The sequence below is a fragment of the Gastrolobium bilobum genome, unplaced genomic scaffold (genome assembly GCF_033153095.1).
Source record: "Gastrolobium bilobum isolate Gb01-03AN ecotype WA unplaced genomic scaffold, APGP_CSIRO_Gbil_v1 utg53088, whole genome shotgun sequence".
In the NCBI taxonomy this organism is placed as follows: Eukaryota; Viridiplantae; Streptophyta; class Magnoliopsida; order Fabales; family Fabaceae; genus Gastrolobium; species Gastrolobium bilobum.
This window is the reverse complement of record NW_026895232.1, coordinates 91,751-109,911: the sequence shown is the minus strand read 5'-3', so window position 1 is coordinate 109,911 and position 18,161 is coordinate 91,751. Positions and strand designations below refer to the sequence as shown.

General features: G+C 35.6%; 1 protein-coding gene across 1 annotated transcript; it reads left to right on the top strand.

Annotated features, from left to right (window-relative positions):
- The first annotated feature begins 11,325 nt into the window (after positions 1 to 11,325).
- Positions 11,326 to 17,565, top strand: LOC133300902 (protein IQ-DOMAIN 32-like). Its single transcript, XM_061500487.1, has 6 exons — positions 11,326 to 11,478; positions 12,973 to 13,302; positions 13,399 to 13,611; positions 14,494 to 14,574; positions 14,667 to 16,317; positions 17,135 to 17,565. Exons 1-6 carry the CDS (start codon positions 11,395 to 11,397, stop codon positions 17,152 to 17,154), a joined length of 2,379 nt encoding a protein of 792 aa, XP_061356471.1. The 5' UTR covers positions 11,326 to 11,394; the 3' UTR covers positions 17,155 to 17,565.
- Positions 17,566 to 18,161: the final 596 nt, after the last annotated feature.

Here is an 18,161-nt window from a genome sequence, read left to right as displayed (position 1 = left end):
TTAGGGTTTTTTGTAATCCTATTTATATTTGCCTTGTAAACCGAGAGACTTGTAACGAGTGGCGGTGAGGTGAATATAGTACAGACAAGCTGGACGTAGCCTATATTGGGTGAACCAGGGTAAATCATCGTGTCAATCTCTCTACTCTTATCTCTTTTTTCTGTTTTCTCGATTCTGTGTGATTGTCGATTTCCAACAATTGGCATCAGAGCTTTGGTTCTGCGACCAGGGTTCCTGTGACAGATTGGGGTTTCGCGATTTAGGGTTTTTTCTTGGCATAGATAAAACTGCGAAATTGATCTGGAGAGGATGTCGACTGGCCAATCACGGGTCGAGGTTGAAAAGTTCGGAGGAAAAGGGTTCGAGTTATGGAAGCTGAAGACGGAGGCTCTGCTCGTTGTGTGGTACGTGATCGAAGATGATAAGCCGTCCGTACCAACAAAACCTGTCGGTGAAGAAACGTCAGGTGATGGCGAGTCGAAGGAGTTGAAGGCGTGGACCAGAGACGATCGAAAGGCGCGAAGCCTGATCTGGTTATGCCTGGCTGATAACGTTCTGGTGAACGTAACTTCTGAGAAGACCGCGAAGGATCTCTGGACGAAGCTGGGAAGTCTCTATCAGAGCAAGTCACTCGTGAACAAGCTGTTCCTGCGAAGGAGGCTGTATAATCTGCGGATGAGCGAAGGTGATTCTTTCTCTGCTCATTTAAATGAATTTAATACTATTTGTGCACAACTTTCGTCTATAGACATTAACCTGGACGAGGAAGACAAAGCTTGCACCTTGTTGTGTTCACTGCCCAACTCTTGGGAGCACATCATTGTGTCAATTGGTACTAGTGTTAATAAACTGTCGTTTGAGACGGTTGTTGCTGCCTTATTGTCTGAGGAGATGAGAAGGGTAGGTTCTGAAGGTACCAACAATGAGGCTCTGGTTGCTAGAGGGAGGAGTGATGACAAATCAAAGTCTGGTCACAGAGGAAGATCGAGGGGATGATCAAAGTCCCGTGATAAATCTGATAAATCTGAAATGAGGTGCTGGAGGTGCAAAAAGGTTGGACATCTGAGAAGAAATTGCAGAAGTAAAAGTGTAGGTCCTGAGAAGCGGGATGATTCACAACCGTCTGCTTCGGGTACAAAGAAGGATGATGATGATAGTACAGGGGACCTGTAAATGGCGTTTGACAGTCATAATGACTGTAATGATTGGATTATTGACACTGGAGCATCGTTTCATATGACACCTCATAGGGAGTGGTTCTGCACCTATGAATCGTATTCTGGCGGTACAGTTAGAATGAGAGATGACACGACTCATGCAATTGTGGGGCGTGGGAAGGTAAAGCTGAAGATGAGTGATGGGACATTCAAGAATCTGCCTGGTGTGATGCATATTCCGGGGCTTACCAGAAATCTGATCTCCGTTGGTAGTATGGAAGATGCTGGTATTAATTTTAGCAGTGACAAGTATTCTTGCAAGCTGACTCGAGGAGCTTTGGTTATTGCAAGAGGAGAGCGTCATGGTAAATTGTGGAAACTGCTGGGTAGCACAGTATTCAGTGGTGAAAGCTATGTTTCAGAACAGGCGGAGGAGGACACTGCTATGTTATGGCATAGGAGGCTGGGGCATATTGGAGGAAAAGGTCTGGAGACTCTAACATCAAAGAAGTTGGTGGATGGAATTCTGAGCTGCTCTATGGGGTTTGGATTTTGCGAGCATTGCCTGCAAGGGAAGCAAAATCGGGTATCTTTTGATTCCATAGGAGGAAGAGTTGAGGGGGTTCTGGACTTGATACACAGCGACGTGTTTGGCCCCACACCTGTAGCATCACATGAAAAATCAAGGTATTATGTTTCTTTTACTGATGATTTTTCAAGATATGTGTGGTTATATTTCTTGCGCAGCAAGGATGAAGTGTTCGATAAATTCTGCGAGTTCAAGGCTTTGGTGGAAAATCAATTTGATCAAAAAATCAAGGTGTTGAGAACTGACAATGGAGGGGAGTTCTGTTCAACAAAATTTGACCAGTTTTGTGCGAGCAATGGGATTGTAAGACAGAAGACTACGCCCTACTCACCTCAACAGAATGGGGTGGCAGAGAGGTTGAATCGATCTCTCATGGAGAAAGCACGGAGTATGCTGAGCGGTGCAGGCTTGGCAACTGAGTTTTGGGCAGAGGCAGTGGCTACTGCTTGTTATCTGAAGAACAGATCTCCTACATCAGCTTTGAAGGAGAAGACTCTGTATGAAGCACTGTTTAAAAAAAGGCCAGACGTATCTCATATCAGAGTGTTTGGCTGTGAAGCTTATATGCACGTACCCAAGGAGAAAAGAAACAAGCTTGACAGTAAATCTGAAAAGTGTATCTTTATTGGGTACAAGGATGGCGTCAAAGGTTATAAGTTGTGGAATCCGGATACTAGAAGTGTAACTTACAGCAGAGACGTTGTATTCAGAGAATCTAAGTTGAATCAGATTTTTCCTGAAGCTCCTGAAAAGTCACAGACGGTGGAGTTAGATGTGGGTTTGAAAGAGGATACAATAAACTCACAGATTGAATTGGAAAATTTGAATTCTGAAGCTGCTGAATATAATGAGGTAGAGGATGAATTTTCTGAAACTGAGGCTGAGGTTGAAGCACTAGTGCTGAGGAGATCCACGAGGGAAAGAAGACCATCTGAGAGGTATACACCTGAAAATTATATCATGTGTGCTAGTGATGATGTTTGTGCATTTAGTATTACAGGTGATGATCCGAGCACTGTAAAACATGCGAGGAGCTCGGAGGATGCCAAACAGTGGGAGGAAGCTATGAAAGAAGAGATGAAGTCTCTGATGAAAATCAAACTTGGAGTTTGGTGAATCTACCTGCAGACCGAAAAGCAATTGGTTGCAAGTGGGTGTTCAAGAAAAAGGTTGGTGCCAATGGGGAGATTGAGTGCTACAAGGCTCGATTGGTTGCAAAGGGATATTCACAGACAAAAGGGGTTGATTATGGTGAGGTATTTTCACCTGTTGCAAAGTTAAATTCCGTAAGACTGGTTTTGTCTGTAGCAGCTGCATATGACCTAGAGGTGGAGCAGCTAGATGTGAAGACAGCTTTTCTTCATGGTGATTTGGAGGAGGTTATTTTCATGAAGCAACCAGAGGGGTTCATTGCAAGAGGCAAAGAGGAGCTAGTCTGCAAGCTGAATAAATCTCTGTATGGCCTGAAGCAGTCCCCAAGGATGTGGTACATGAAGTTCGACACTTATGTGCTGAAGCTTGGCTTTGACCGTTGTGATGCTGATCACTGTGTTTATGTGAAAAGGTTAGAAGGTGACTTTGTTATTCTAACTTTGTATGTTGACGACATGTTACTCGTTGGAAACAGTTTGAAAATGATCAGCACTGTTAAAGGACTGCTAGCAAAGCAGTTTGAAATGAAAGATCTAGGCGCTGCAAATGTGATCTTGGGTATGCAGATTAAGAGGGAGCGTGACAAACGAAGATTATGGTTAAGTCAGCAGAAGTACATAGAAGATGTTCTGAAGAAATTCAAGATGACTGACTGCAAGCCTGTGTTGACTCCCATGTCTACTGGTTCTAAGTTATCGGCTGACCAGTGTCCCAAGACTGAAGAAGAAAAAGAAGAGATGGCGTCAGTTCCTTATGCTAGTGTAGTAGGGAGTCTGATGTATGCCATGATTTGTACTCGACCTGATATTGCTCAAGCAGTGGGAGTATTGAGCAGGTATATGTCCAAGCCAGGAAATGAGCAATGGACGGCTGTGAAGCGTGTGTTCCGCTATCTTCGTGGTATGTCTGACCTTGGGTTATGCTATGAAGGCGTGAAGGGCTCAAGGGGACAGACATTGTTAGAGCTGAGATGCTTTGTGGATGCTGATTGGGGAGGTGACATTGATAGTAGAAGATCTACAAGTGGATATGTTGTTTCTTCATTTGGCGGAGCTATCAGTTGGATGAGTAAGAGGCAGAGCACTGTTGCTTTATCTTCTACAGAGGCTGAGTACATGGCCTTGACACATGCTGTTAAGGAAGCTATTTGGTTACGGAGGTTGTGCAAAGAGCTTGGCTTTGCACAAGGAGAGATGATCGTTGGGTGTGACAGTCAGAGCGCCATTTTCTTGGCTAAGAACCCAGGTTTCCATGCGAGGACCAAGCATATCGGCATACAGTACCACTTCATCGGAGAGAAGATTGAAGACAAGGTTGTATTGCTGGAGAAGGTTGACACAAAGGTCAACAATGCTGATTTTCTGACCAAGGCAGTGACTTCGGAGAAGTTTGAATGGTGTACAGATGCATTGGGATTGAAGAAACATGTGAAGCATTCACCAAGTGGGAGAATGTTGGGTATGGCTTATACTTCACATGATGATGTTGGCCCTAATTGTCGGGGTCAGCAGAAAGGCAACTGGGGTCCCGCTCCCAGGTGAGCGGGCGGGGGTCCGGGGGGCAGCGCCCCCGGGCCCGTAGAGGCTAGGTAATGTTTAGGCCTCTGTTTCTATTGTAATTTTCTTAGCAGTTTGGGCTTGGGCCCATGAATAGCTGCTGTTAGGGTTTTTTGTAATCCTATTTATATTTGCCTTGTAAACCGAGAGACTTGTAACGAGTGGCGGTGAGGTGAATATAGTACAGACAAGCTGGACGTAGCCTATATTGGGTGAACCAGGGTAAATCATCGTGTCAATCTCTCTACTCTTATCTCTTTTTTCTGTTTTCTCGATTCTGTGTGATTGTCGATTTCCAACAGAGGAGAGATAATCAAACATGAGCTAAATGAGTAATAACATTGAATGAGCTTAGACATCTCAATCAAACCCAAATCCCCCTCAAGTATGAGTCTAGGGAGAACTCATAGTAGAGAGAAATCATCAACCATGAGCTAAGTACGCAATGACATTAAGTGAGTTTAGACACCACAATCAAACTTAAAATCTCAAAGCATTAAATGCATGAGTCATTTCATTTATATGATGCTCAGTTGCTCACTCAGTCAATTCTTAACCAATATGGACTTCATTTACTCACATTTAGATTCCTCAACAGGAGGTTCATTTTTTATTTTTCTCTTTCTTCTTTTCACATGAGTTCCACACACTTATATATATATATATAACAAATAAATTTATTTACTATGACATAAAAAAATATTAAATCCATTATTTAATAATACAAACAAAGGAGTTTGAAATTGAAATTATAAATAATTTTACTTTATTACTCGAACATCAAGATTAAAAAGTGATGCATCAATCCCAATCACGCTCATATATGCCACCAAGGTAGAGAGCCCATGTGCAAGCCACGCGAGGACAAAATGGCTGTCAACTAGTAACAGAAGCGAGAGCACGTGTATTAAGAATTTGTTTCCTCATATATTACTTTTTGAAAAGATTGATAATAAAGAGTTTTTAATAAAATATTATATATTTCTCCATCAAAATCTATTAATATTACTCCGTTGAGTAAAAAGAAAAATATATCTATTCAAAGTGTAGTCCATATACTCTGCATGAGCCACAGCTTCTTATTTTATTCCCAAACCTTTTAAGTCCCATTTAACCGTTGGGATTGGGACTTGGACACCCACACCCACCATGCATTTGCTTAATAGATAAGAAAGGATTTTAATTTTTTTTGACTAATCTTGATTTAAAAAGAATGAATACCACATAATTAAGAGGCTTATCGTATTATTTTTTTCTTCAAGTTATTAAATTTTATGTAAAACATTATGTTCTGAATAAAAGAAGTTATAGATTAAATAATAAAAATTACAGATATAACGTCTGGCATAAAGTATGATATTTTAAAAACAAAATATCGAGAATTACTGTAAGGGTTTGATATTTGTTTTTTTAAAAGACATAAAGTTGTATTATTTTAAGTGAGAAAAAAATACAAACAATAGAAATCATGAAGAGAGTAAGTGAGTGAATTTTTTATTTAAATTTTAAATAAAAAATATTAATTTATGTCTTTCTTTTACTTAAAATGACATAATTATATATCTTTAAAAGGATAAAAAATTTCCCTTACTATAACGATATAGTAAATCTTAAAATATTTGTTTTATTTAAAAAAAAATTGAATACGACAAGTTTTTGAATTGTATGTTGTACTTTACAGATTCCAATTATTTGTAGGGAATTATTTTTCTTATATTGCATAAGATAAAAGTAATTTTTCTACACTCACAAAAGGAAGAGAGAGGAGAGAGAATAGGGAAAAGACAAAAAATTTAAAATGGGTCACACATAAAATTTGTATGTATAAGAAGATTGTTTTATCTTATGCAACATAATAAAAACAATTCCCTTATTTGTATTGCAATTGACATAAATCATGATAACAAGCACAAAACAAAAAGAGGGCATGTCATTTGTAATATAAACCAGCATGTAATTCACCTAAAGGCCTTAAATACAAAAAATGTGGAGGTACAATTCGTAATGGCCAACAATGCAAAAAATGGCCAAAGATACCAGTGTTGCCTATACAAAAAATACTGAATCTACAACTGATCATCTTCATTCAAGCTGGCCTTGGTGGCCTAAACCCAAGTGTGGTCATGAAGGCCATTCAAGAAAAAATACATTTGGTACACTATATTTGATTGTTACCACACTTGCAACAAAATTACAAATCATCATCACACCTACACAAGCACCAACTATGACCCTAGCTGACCAACCAACATGCCTAATTTCATTATCCATCCTATCTAACTCTGAAACCATCTTCAGGTAGAGCTCATTCAGCTTCCTTTCCTAGTCATTAATCTTCACTTCTTGCTCAATAATCTTCACATCTTGGTCTTTCAGCTTAAAATTACTCACTCATCATCATGTCCACATACTTCAACTTGAAATCCATTTCAGCAACTTCCAACTCCAACTCGTGTATTCTTCCCTCTTCAAGCTCCAACCTTTCATTACATACGTCATCTACTTGAGGTTGTTCTACCCCCTATTGAAGTACTCCCACTTGAGCCCTCATGTCAGATGAAAGATTCATCTTCTCCTACGCCCCAGCAAATTCAGTAAATAACTTTTACTCTCCTCAATTTTCAATCATCAACGTGCGGAGCTTTTGGGGAATTTGTTGTTTAAGGTTGATTTTGGCTGATTTAGGGTTCTGAAATTGACAAGGACTACATTGGGTCACTTACCCTTTCGATGCTAGGGTCAGCTGTCCAAAACTCCAACAAGACATAAGACATGTTCAAAACGTCGTTGTATTACTTCCACGCTGGACTACTTAACAGTGACTCAGCAAACTAACGGTCTACCTGTGCTCCGTTAGTTGGGCCGTTCGATGCCAACTAACAGAAGGACAAACGTGACACTATTTTTCTAAAAATAAGGACCAACATGAGCCTTTGTTATTGTTGGAGACCAAAATGGACTTCGTGAAAATTATTAGGAACGAAAAGGGTATTTACTCTATTTACTAAGAGGGCGACAACAGTTAAAATTGTCTTCAAATTCTTTTTTTTAGCATGTCTTTGAACATCTTCATGAAGGATTTTTTTTTTTTTTTTTTACATAAAGAAGTATTTTTTTACTCTATGAAGGTTTTCTTCTTTGTTTCTTTTTGATTTTGTTAGTCGATTTAGTACATATTCTTATTTGTTCTTCAATTTGTCCATCTCATTTTTAAGAATATATATTAAATTAAATGAACCCTATATTTAGTTTGTTTTGCGCCTCGATCTCAAATAAATAGTAAATGGGAAAAAAGTTTTCGATGTTACTTTATATAATTTTGTCTAATGTTCATCGAAACAACGTCGTTTTGGGGTTGAAAAATTAAAAAATTAGAATGATAAAGACTATTATAACCCTAAAATAAATTAAAATTACAAAAGTACAATGATTTCCGTCCCAAAACGACGTCGTTTAGATGAACATTAGATAAAGTTATCTAAAGTAGCTTTAGAAAAAACAAACTCATAGTAAATATATCAGGATACCAAAAAAAAATAGTAAATATATAAACATGTGATGCTGTTACCTTCAATTTAAAAATAAAAATATTATAAGCAGTTTCGTACCACCAATATATATATATATATATATATATATATATATATATATATATATATAGAGGTATGATCATTTGACGCAAGTGTCAAATTTAAAGTTTGACACCTCATCTGATAGCCGTTAGATAAAAAAAGATTAACGACTCTGATTTGTAAGCATGTGATACCATTGATCTTTTTTGATCTAACGGCTATTAGATGAGGTGTCAAACTTTAAATTTGACACTGGTGTCAAAGAATCTCACCTCGTATATATATATATATATATTAAGGTATAACTTTTCAATGACTCATGTTAACAAAGAAAAAACAGATACCAGTTCGGAATTCAATTCAGATAAAATTAGCCTCTTATAAGCTCGTGTTTGACGCCAATGTCTGGATAATAATTTTTAGGAGTTTTTATTTTAAAATGATATCTTAAATTTGTTTAATAATAACGATTTAGATACTAAATTTTGAGTGAAGTTGAATATGTACATATGTACTCAATCTTATTGATAAATATGAATATTTACTAATGTATGCAAGTTCATTTATTTACCCTCAATGACACCAGATTCATTTATCTATTTTGTAATAAATTAATTGGTTAGGCTTGATACAAGATGCAAGATATAAGATAGGAATTACCGAATCAAATAAAACCTAACTTATGAAGTTAATTTTATGGGGAATATTAATATCATGTTACATAGGAGTAGTTCTCTTATGTTATAGAGATAATTTAAGTGGAGTCCACCATTAAAAAGCAAAAAAAAGAAAAAGAAGGGATGCGATTTTCAAAATGATAGAAAATGAGATAACTACCTCGTGTAAAATGAGAGTAGTATTTCACTAATTTTATTGGATCTTCATTTTATTTATGTTTTTTACTTGAGATTGTTGTTTTTGGTTAAGTGGTGTATAACACGATATTTAAAAATATAATAAATAATTTATGCAATATATTTATTTTTTTTGGAAAACTTTATGCAATATATTTTAAAATTCACAAAAATATATTTTTGATCTTAAGAATATTTCATGTTTTAAATATATTTTATAAGTTTTATAATAAATCTGAAAAATATTTTTAAAATTTTGTAAAGTTCATTTAAGAAATTAAAAAAAAAAACTTTTCAAAATAAGCAATTTCAAACACATACATAAGATGAGTTTTGTTATTGAGTTTATTGGTGGAAAAGGTAAACTACTTCTTAAAAATGTTTATATTTATTTGAAAGAGGATAAATCATGATATGATTTAATTTTAAATAGTTTAGAATAATAAAATTTTATTCGATGGAAATTCACGGTATAATATTTTTTATTCAATATTAATTTGTTCAAACACTATTGGAATGAATTTTTTATGCCCCTTGAATCAATAATTATTGGTTACAATATATCAACGATTTGACATTAAATGACTTGCAAGCATGCCATTTAATTTTTTGTTTAAATGGCGTTATATTATCACTAATAGTGATTTAACATCAAACGACTTATAAAGCATACTTTAACATGTAATAAATAAATGTCATAATCAATATTATAAGTTCACATTAAATAACTTATAAGAAAGAGAATATAAATTGATGGTCAAAATATTCAACTTATTATATGTATGGTAAGTACTTAATTAATGACGATTCGTGTAAAATAACAATATTTTCTATCTTGTAATGATCTATTCAACATCGGGAAAAAAGAAAGAAACATCTATTCAACATAAACATTTCAGATGTGTCTTCCACAAGTTTTTTTTTTTTTAACTCACGTTATCAATTATTAATGAGATTAATATTTATCGTATTATGAAAGATAATTTTATTTCTTACGCACACATAAAACTATTAACATAGGTCTCATGTGTGGCCATGTGAGAAGGAGAAAAAAAAATGTGAATTCCATACACATTTACGTGTGTATAGAAGATAAAATGTATCTTCTACAACATGAGAAACATTAATCTCATCATTAATATATTACTCGTGTTAATAATATTATTACTTATTAAACCCATACCAATTATTAACTCAATCAAGATCCAGGATTAATGGTCAATAGTTCAACTAATAAGCTATTTGTAGAACCGATTAAATTTAATTTATATGAAGTATTTAACAAATATAATAATATGAATATTATGTCAAACAAAATACATTGACTTAGTGATAAAGTTAAAGTTTCCTTATCAAAGGATCAAAGCCTCAAGGGTTTAATCCTTCATGGGTGTAACTCTTACAATAATTTGCATAAAAATACAAAAATCAATTCGATCTTAAAATTGGCACGGATTACAACTACTTTCATAATTTGTTAGGAGACTTGCTAATTGGAAGAGTAATTTTAGTCGTGGGAGTGTTTAAGTGATTATCTCACATTATACGTATAGTTTATAAAGATATCTAAAATATCTGATTCTAAGAAAAAAAAAACTAGTTTCATGATAAAGTTACATACTGTTGTATTAATACTAGACTAGTAGCCTTGTAAAATTGAATAAAATCAAAGTAATACTTAACTTAAAATCTTTTGTTGAGAAACCTTCAAGGCCAGAGAATTGAAATGGTCCAAGAACTCCAAATGGAAGCCAAGGCAATAATGCAATGCACTCAACCAAGAAGCAGAAGAAAGAAAGAAAGAAAAAAGCAAAAACAATTAGCATTGCAATTTTCTCGCGATTGGCGATTCTGATGTCGTGTCGAGTCGTCAACAATCAACGAGTAATTTCCATTTCGAGCCAATATAAAAGTAACATCATATCCAATAGCTGAAGGCTGATAAACCTTAAAAGAATGATAAATGGGGTTTAATGTGTCGATATAAGCGTGTGTTCTTTTTACTGAGTTACATGAAATATGATCGGTTATATTTTGTGCAAATATGAAAAGTTATTTTTTTTTTTTTACTTTATATATCAACGATGTGATTCAAAAAAAAAAAATAACTTTTTAAATTTACATAAAATATAATTGGTCATTACTCTGTGTTAATCATCTAAAAAACACAAACTTATATCTTTTAAAATAACATTTCTTTTTCTCATAAATATAACCGGCTCCTTTCAAAATTAAAATAGTACGGTGATTCGGTATATTTTTTATAACAGAAGGAGGGCCTAAAGCTTGGGAATATTTTTTCCCCCCCTATCCACTAAACATTACGCAACACGGATTTCAAAGTAAAATAATATGCTAGATTTAAGGAGTGCATTGAGGTCCGTGGTTTTTAAGTTTACCTTGTTTACATTTTCAATATGCGGTAACTGCATAGGTTGTCTTGTTTTGATCGTCTCCTAAGAAAGTGTGTGTGAAGTGTAAGACTGGGAGGGAGAGAGAGAGAGAGGGAGATTCATGGGGAAATCTAGCTCCTGCTTCAGATTGATCACATGTGGCGGTGATGAGGCGGAGAAGGATGATCACCAAGTAGTATCGGAGGTGAGGTGTATGATAGATTCAGAGGTTTATAAAATGCTATATTTTTGGCAACTTCTTATGTGTGTGTGTGTTTTTTTTTTGTGTGATCCAAGGATGTTTTGCTGTCGTGATGTGAGGACCACGGTTCTCATATGATTCCTGCATTGATGAATTAGTTGGTTCATGTTTTGTTTGTTTCCTTTTTCTTTGTTTTTTTAATTGTTTTCATTTCATCCATTTTGCTTTATGGGATGCTATCTGTGGTGTATTGTGAATGTCTATGGTTCTTTCAATTTTCCAATCTTGAATATTAATTTATTTTACAACCTCCGGTTTAGTCTCTCACAAAGCAAAGGAAGCGTACTATTTTTGTTTTTTTTAATTCCTTTTATTTTGTGAATTTCATGACCAGCAATGGTTGTTGTGAAGCTGTTGATGCTATCTACTGTTCATTTTTCTTGTTCAATTTTACTATTGTTTTCCTTTATAACAAAATAATGCATTTGTTTGTTTTGAAAATCACCATGCACTTTGTCACAATACTCGTTTGTTTCCAATGCTAGAAAATGACACCAAATCTGATTAATATGAATTATTCTTTATACAAAACTCTCAAATTAAATTTATGGGCATGAATTACAAAAATCCTTAGGCTTATGAGTTATGGCTTTTGATGTCAATTGCACAATTTAGGATCGTGCTGTTTTTCTTTTTCGTGCTTAGTTGATATAAACTATAGTTATCTGTGAGACTATGAGATCTATGCTTAGTTGATATAAACTTAATTATTTGCAAGATTATGAGATTTATGGTATCAGGTTTAACTGTGTGTTTTATTGGATAAAGTTTATGCATAGATCGAGTGAACTCAAATAGTTCCCACATTGCACCCTCGTAAATTTTGTTGGATAATTGAAAGATTTATTGTGATGCCTTTGACATTATGAGATGTCACAAGTCCAAGAAGCATTATTCATTTGATCGTTGAAACAGAATTCATTTAGGAAATATTTATTGTATTCATCATTTAATGTCTGAGCCTCTTCAAAGATCCACCATTAAGATTTTGTATAGTTGCGCATGTTTTAGTCTCCTGTACTTCCTACTAGTGCACACATGTGCAAACTTTCTATAGGAAAAGCTAGACTTAGTAAGGAAGGAAAAAATAAATTATAGTCCTGCTTTGGAAGTTGTATGAATTATCACTTGATTTCTGCTTCTTTCAGAGAGATGATGGAAAAGGTGAATATATTCAATAAAACTGCAGCTAGGAATGAAGTCAAGGTCCCTACATTTGTAACACACTTTAAATTATACTAGACTTTTTAGGTCATGCTGGCATAAAGTTGGTGCTTTTGAATTGTCTCGAATAGGATGTTTGCTACAAACATATTTATATTCATCCTTTCTAGCTTGCTGAAAGAAGAGTCTAAGGTTTAATACCCTTTCCAATGCACACACATGTATGGGATCAAGTTTGTTTTCTCAATTGATTTTTCTTTAATGATATTCCAGATCAACGATTCTAACGATAAACGTGGATGGAGTTTCCGGAAGAGATCTGCAAGGCATCGTGTGCTTAGCAATACTGCCATAACTGAGACCCCATCTTCTGCAAATAAGGAGAGTTCAGAACGTACAAGCATTAATTTTCAATCAGTGGCTGAACCTAATGTTGTTGAGAAGATTTATACAACAAATTTCTCTGATGAAAAGCCCCAGTTATCCTCCTTGGCAAGCTCACAAGTGTCAGAAACAATTGTCACTGAAACTGAGGGTAAGGTGGATGTCAATCAACCGGAGTCTGTTGTTATCATTATCCAAGCTGCCATTAGAAGATTTTTGGTATGTTCTCCTTTTGAGGTTTGCTAATCCAGAATCGTCTAAGAAGAAAAAGCAGTAATTTCCCTTTTATAAATATTTTATTCTTGTTTCTTTCAGGCTCAGAAAGCACTGCTAAAGAGTAAGAATGTAGTGAAGTTGCAAGCTGCTGTTCGTGGGCACTTGGTCAGGAAGCATGCTGTAGGAACACTGCGTTGTGTTCAAGCTATTGTTAAAATGCAGCTCCTTGTGCGAGCTCGACATGCTAAGCAGTCACATTCAGAAAATCATTTAAATCACAAGGATGGCAAAAATGATGGCTCAAAAACTTTGGTATTGTTATTTAAAATTATTGATTAGCCAATGTCTTGCTTACTGGTGTAATCTATTCATTGGTTGATTGCTTAATAGCTGCTAATTGCATGCTACCATCCATTGTTAAAGTTTGCAATGCTTGTTTTGGATGATCATGATAATACCTCAGTAAATGAGAATCTCAACTTGTTTGTTCAATGCTATTAGTCATTGTTTTCTTGGGGCATGGAAATACTATTTGAAGCTTTGAAATTTTTATTTTTCTCAATATATTGAGCAGTCATTACCACTTCTTGAACCGAGGATCTCTAATCAAATCCCTACTCACCCTATCCACTTGAGCTGAGCACATGTAGCTGAGTATTTAGAATTAAATCTAGAAGCCTTTAGTGTGTCTTCCTCATTGCTGCCGGGTCTCCTTCCAGTGGGCAATCTAATATGAATTCAGAATAATGAAAAATTGTTCCATTCGTGACCTGTGTACACAATCCTATTAGCATGAATTTTGAGAATGAGAGATGATAAGATATAGTATTGATCTTTGGCCATGGATAGTAATTGAATATGTTTATCATGTGGAATGTAGAACTGTAAAGCAACCAAAACTTTCCTATCCCTGAAGCATAAAGCTGATGTGTGCACTTCTCATTCATTAAACTGAAAAATAATTAAGCTGGAAACTCACATAGTCACAAAAATGTTTCAATGTTTGTGTTTCTTGAAACATGCTGCTGCTTTATATTTTTTTTCGTTTAATAGTTGTGGTTTTGACTCTTGACTCTTGCCTGAGATTATAGTAATATTTTCATTGAGATTCATTATCACATTTGTATTGCTGTCAAATAATATGTGCTGCAAAGCATGGTCTAAATGTGCCGGTTTATTTTTACCATGGTTTAGGGTACTGAATATCATGTCACCAAATCAAATGTGACGCACAATTCCATAGAGAAGCTGCTTAGCAATAGGTTTGCTCGTCAGGTATAGTAAACATGGATTGTTTATGTTGCCTGTTTAAAATCATGTATTTGTTTATTCCTACTAAATTTCCCTCCCTTTTCTGTTCATTAAAGCTGTTGGAATCAACACCAAAAAACAAACCTATTAATGTCAAGTGTGATCCGTCTAAAGCTAATTCTGCTTGGAAATGGTTGGAGAGATGGATGTCTGTTTCCTCAAAAGATTCTGCAGAGTATAAGAAACCAATTTGTGTGTCAGAACAATCAAACGAAACCAAAGATAGCACTTATGTGTCTCAATTGGAAACAGATATTCAATCTGAAGTTTTTCTTCAGTTTGCTGACTCAAAGCCCACTGTTGGGGATTCATCTCTTCCGTCTGAGAATGAAGAGAAGACAACCACTTATGATGCTAACAACTTCAACTTTCAAGCAAGCCCCTCTACAAAAGATAACTTGGAACAGACTCCTCATGAAAAGACGATTACAGATGATGCTAAAGTAACCTCAACTGAAATTGATTCTTTCCAAAATGAAAAAATGGAATCAGATACAATTCCCTTACAGGAGCCTACTTCTTTTCCTCATAAGCCTGAAATTGATGATGAGCAGTGCAAACAATCTATCAAAACAGTTGCCTCAGACCAACTTGAGACTGAGGGAATGACATTTGCACATGAATCAAGGAAGTTCAGTAATCCTGCATTTATTGCTGCACATTCCAAATTTGAAGAGCTGAGTTTAATGGCAAATTCTGATAGATCAAGCAGTATGTCCAATCAAGTTGCATCAGTTGAATTACAAGCAGACACCACTTCAGTTGTCACTGATACTGCATATAGATCAAAGGAGTTCTTGTCATCTGAGAATTCTACTCCCTATCCTTCCAGAATTGGTGGTTCTGAATGTGGTACTGAACTCTCTATATCTTCAACTCTTGATTCGCCTGACAGATTAGAGGTTGGGATTATGGAAAATGAGCATGATGCCAAAGATTTGGTAGAAGGGATAGGTAATCCTGAAAACAAGATAGATCATGGTGTTGAGGTCAATATTTTGTGTGCCACTCCAACTTCTAACTTACCTTGCTCTGATTTGGATCAATTAGAAATTGTTGATGACATCAGTGGCAAAATGGTTCATTCAGTGGTGCTTGGGGACTCTAAAGAGCCTGCTGTTGAGACGGAGAAAAATGCATCTGACCTGCTGAGAGAACAGGCAGAGACTGTTCTGCAAGATTTTAAGTTGTCTCCGGAAGCTTCACCAGGAAGCCATATGACCATCCCTGAATCCCAAGGAACACCTTCAAGTCAGGTATCCGTGAAACCTAAAGAGAGCAAAACAAAAAAGACTGGATCGAGTAATAGACGCAGAATACTGTCTGCTGGTAACAAGTCTCCTGCAAATGCAAATCATGATTCAGGCTCAAGTGGTAGTAGAGAACAACTGCCTAAAGATCAGCAGAGTGGAAAGAGACGCAATTCCTTTGGCTCAGCAAAACTTGATCATGTTGATCAAGAACCTAGAGATAATAGTAGTGACAATAGTTCTATTCCACATTTCATGCAAGCTACAGAATCTGCTAGGGCCAAGATAAATGCGAATAACTCTCCAAGATCAAGTCCAGATGTACATGACCAAGAAACCCACGTTAAGAAGAGACATTCCTTACCTGGTGCAACTGGTAGGCAGGGTTCTCCCCGTATCCAACAATCGTCTCAAGCCCAGCCGAGCACAAAGGGAAATGGCGTACATGCCCTTAATGGTAATTTCTAAATTATAAAGAATATATTCTTTTCTAAAGGTTGCTTGCCTTTTTGGGTCCTATGACAATGACTATAAGGTGTGGTTTTTTAACTTATTATACCAGACATTTCCTTATTATTTTTAGAGTAAACACTCATTTTGGTCTTCTAAAGATATATATCATCACATTGGTCCCCCAGATATACATAAAAAATTTGTGCTTCAATAGTAATTAATGCCATGTTTCTTCCTTCAAGGATTAATTTGATGTCATTCTTATAGACCGATTTGATGGAAAAAAATTGACATTGAAGGACTAACATGATGTATTTATCATTAGAGAACTAATATGATGTTGCATATTTCTTTGGATGATCAAAATTAACATTTACTCATTTCTCTTAACAAAAAAAGAAAGAAATGATTACTCGGTCATGGGTGAGAGAGCTTGAAATAATTTTTCCTTCAACTCAATGCTTGATGACTTTTTTCTCGTGCATCTGAAAATGCCATTTTCTGCCTCTTGAAGGGTTTATTTTCTGTTCACTATCATGCCATGTAAAAATAATGTTGGAACACCATTGAATCATAAGCTCCACTGATAAGAGATGTGTGGTTGCAGTTGAGTTCTTGAGCATAATTCCCAGATATACACATTTAAGATATCAAATAGCTGCATTTTTTCTGGTCTTTTATACAGTTGCACTTCCCACAGTTGCACATTCATATACACATCTCCACACTTTCTAGAAGACTTAGAAAGGAAGGAAAAAAAAGAAATAATAGTCCTGATTTGTGAGTTGTATCATTTATCATTTGATTTCTGCTGCTTTCAGAGAGAAAATGGCAGAGGTGAATTTGACACTTGACAGCTTAAGCATGTTCACATGCCTCTACTATGGTTGATGATGAGTACTACAGTGACACACATTAGCAGTTTGTAATTCTGATTACATTTGTATTCTTTGCCTTTCTTCTCTGCCCCCCAAAATTTAAAGATGGAGTTTGGCTGTGACAGGAGGGTTCGTATATAGAATACTAGAGTGTGAATGAGATGCTTATTTATACGTTATTGCTCTCCTCACTGTGATTGTTGTGTCACATTCAGTGTGGTACGATTTGTAAGTTGCATACTACTGGTGCTTGTGATGTCACTTCATGTTTGTTAAAATGTTTTATTTGTCTGAGGCATCTACAGTTTTTTTTTTTTGTTTTTTTCATAGGTATTGCCTGGTTGTAATAAACTGCATATTCCTATTTTGACTTCTGCCCTATTTTCTGAAAGAACAAAATGTTTAAATTAATCTCTCTCTCTCTTGAGATATTTAGTCCCACATTGGTTGACGAGCAACTAATATGGAGTTTATAAGGCCTTGGACACTCTCACCCTTTGAGCTAGCTTTTGGGGTGGTGACCTCAAGGTACTTAACATGATATCAGAGCCTCACCGTCCTCCACTTTAAAGTGGAAGCACAAAAAAGATAAACCAAAGATTGAGCCTGTTGCATAATTCACGCTTCAAGCCAAGAGGGCTCTTGCGGGGGCGTGTTGAGATATTTAGTCCCAATTGGTTGAAGAACAACTAATGTGGAGTTTATAAGGCCTTGGACACTCTCACCCTTTGCGCTAGCTTTTGGGGTGGTAACCTCAAGGTTCTTAACATTCTCTCTTTTCCGTGTAATTTGCATTTCTTGCTCTGTTTTCCCCCCCTCTATAATTAAAGTTTATGGGGAATAAAAGTGTTGTATATATACATAAAAAATATATTAGAATTAACTTTTAAATGTTCTACATAATAAACTTGTTTCTGGTCCATGAGTTATGAACTAATGAGTGTTGAGTTATTCTGAATAATTTTACTTA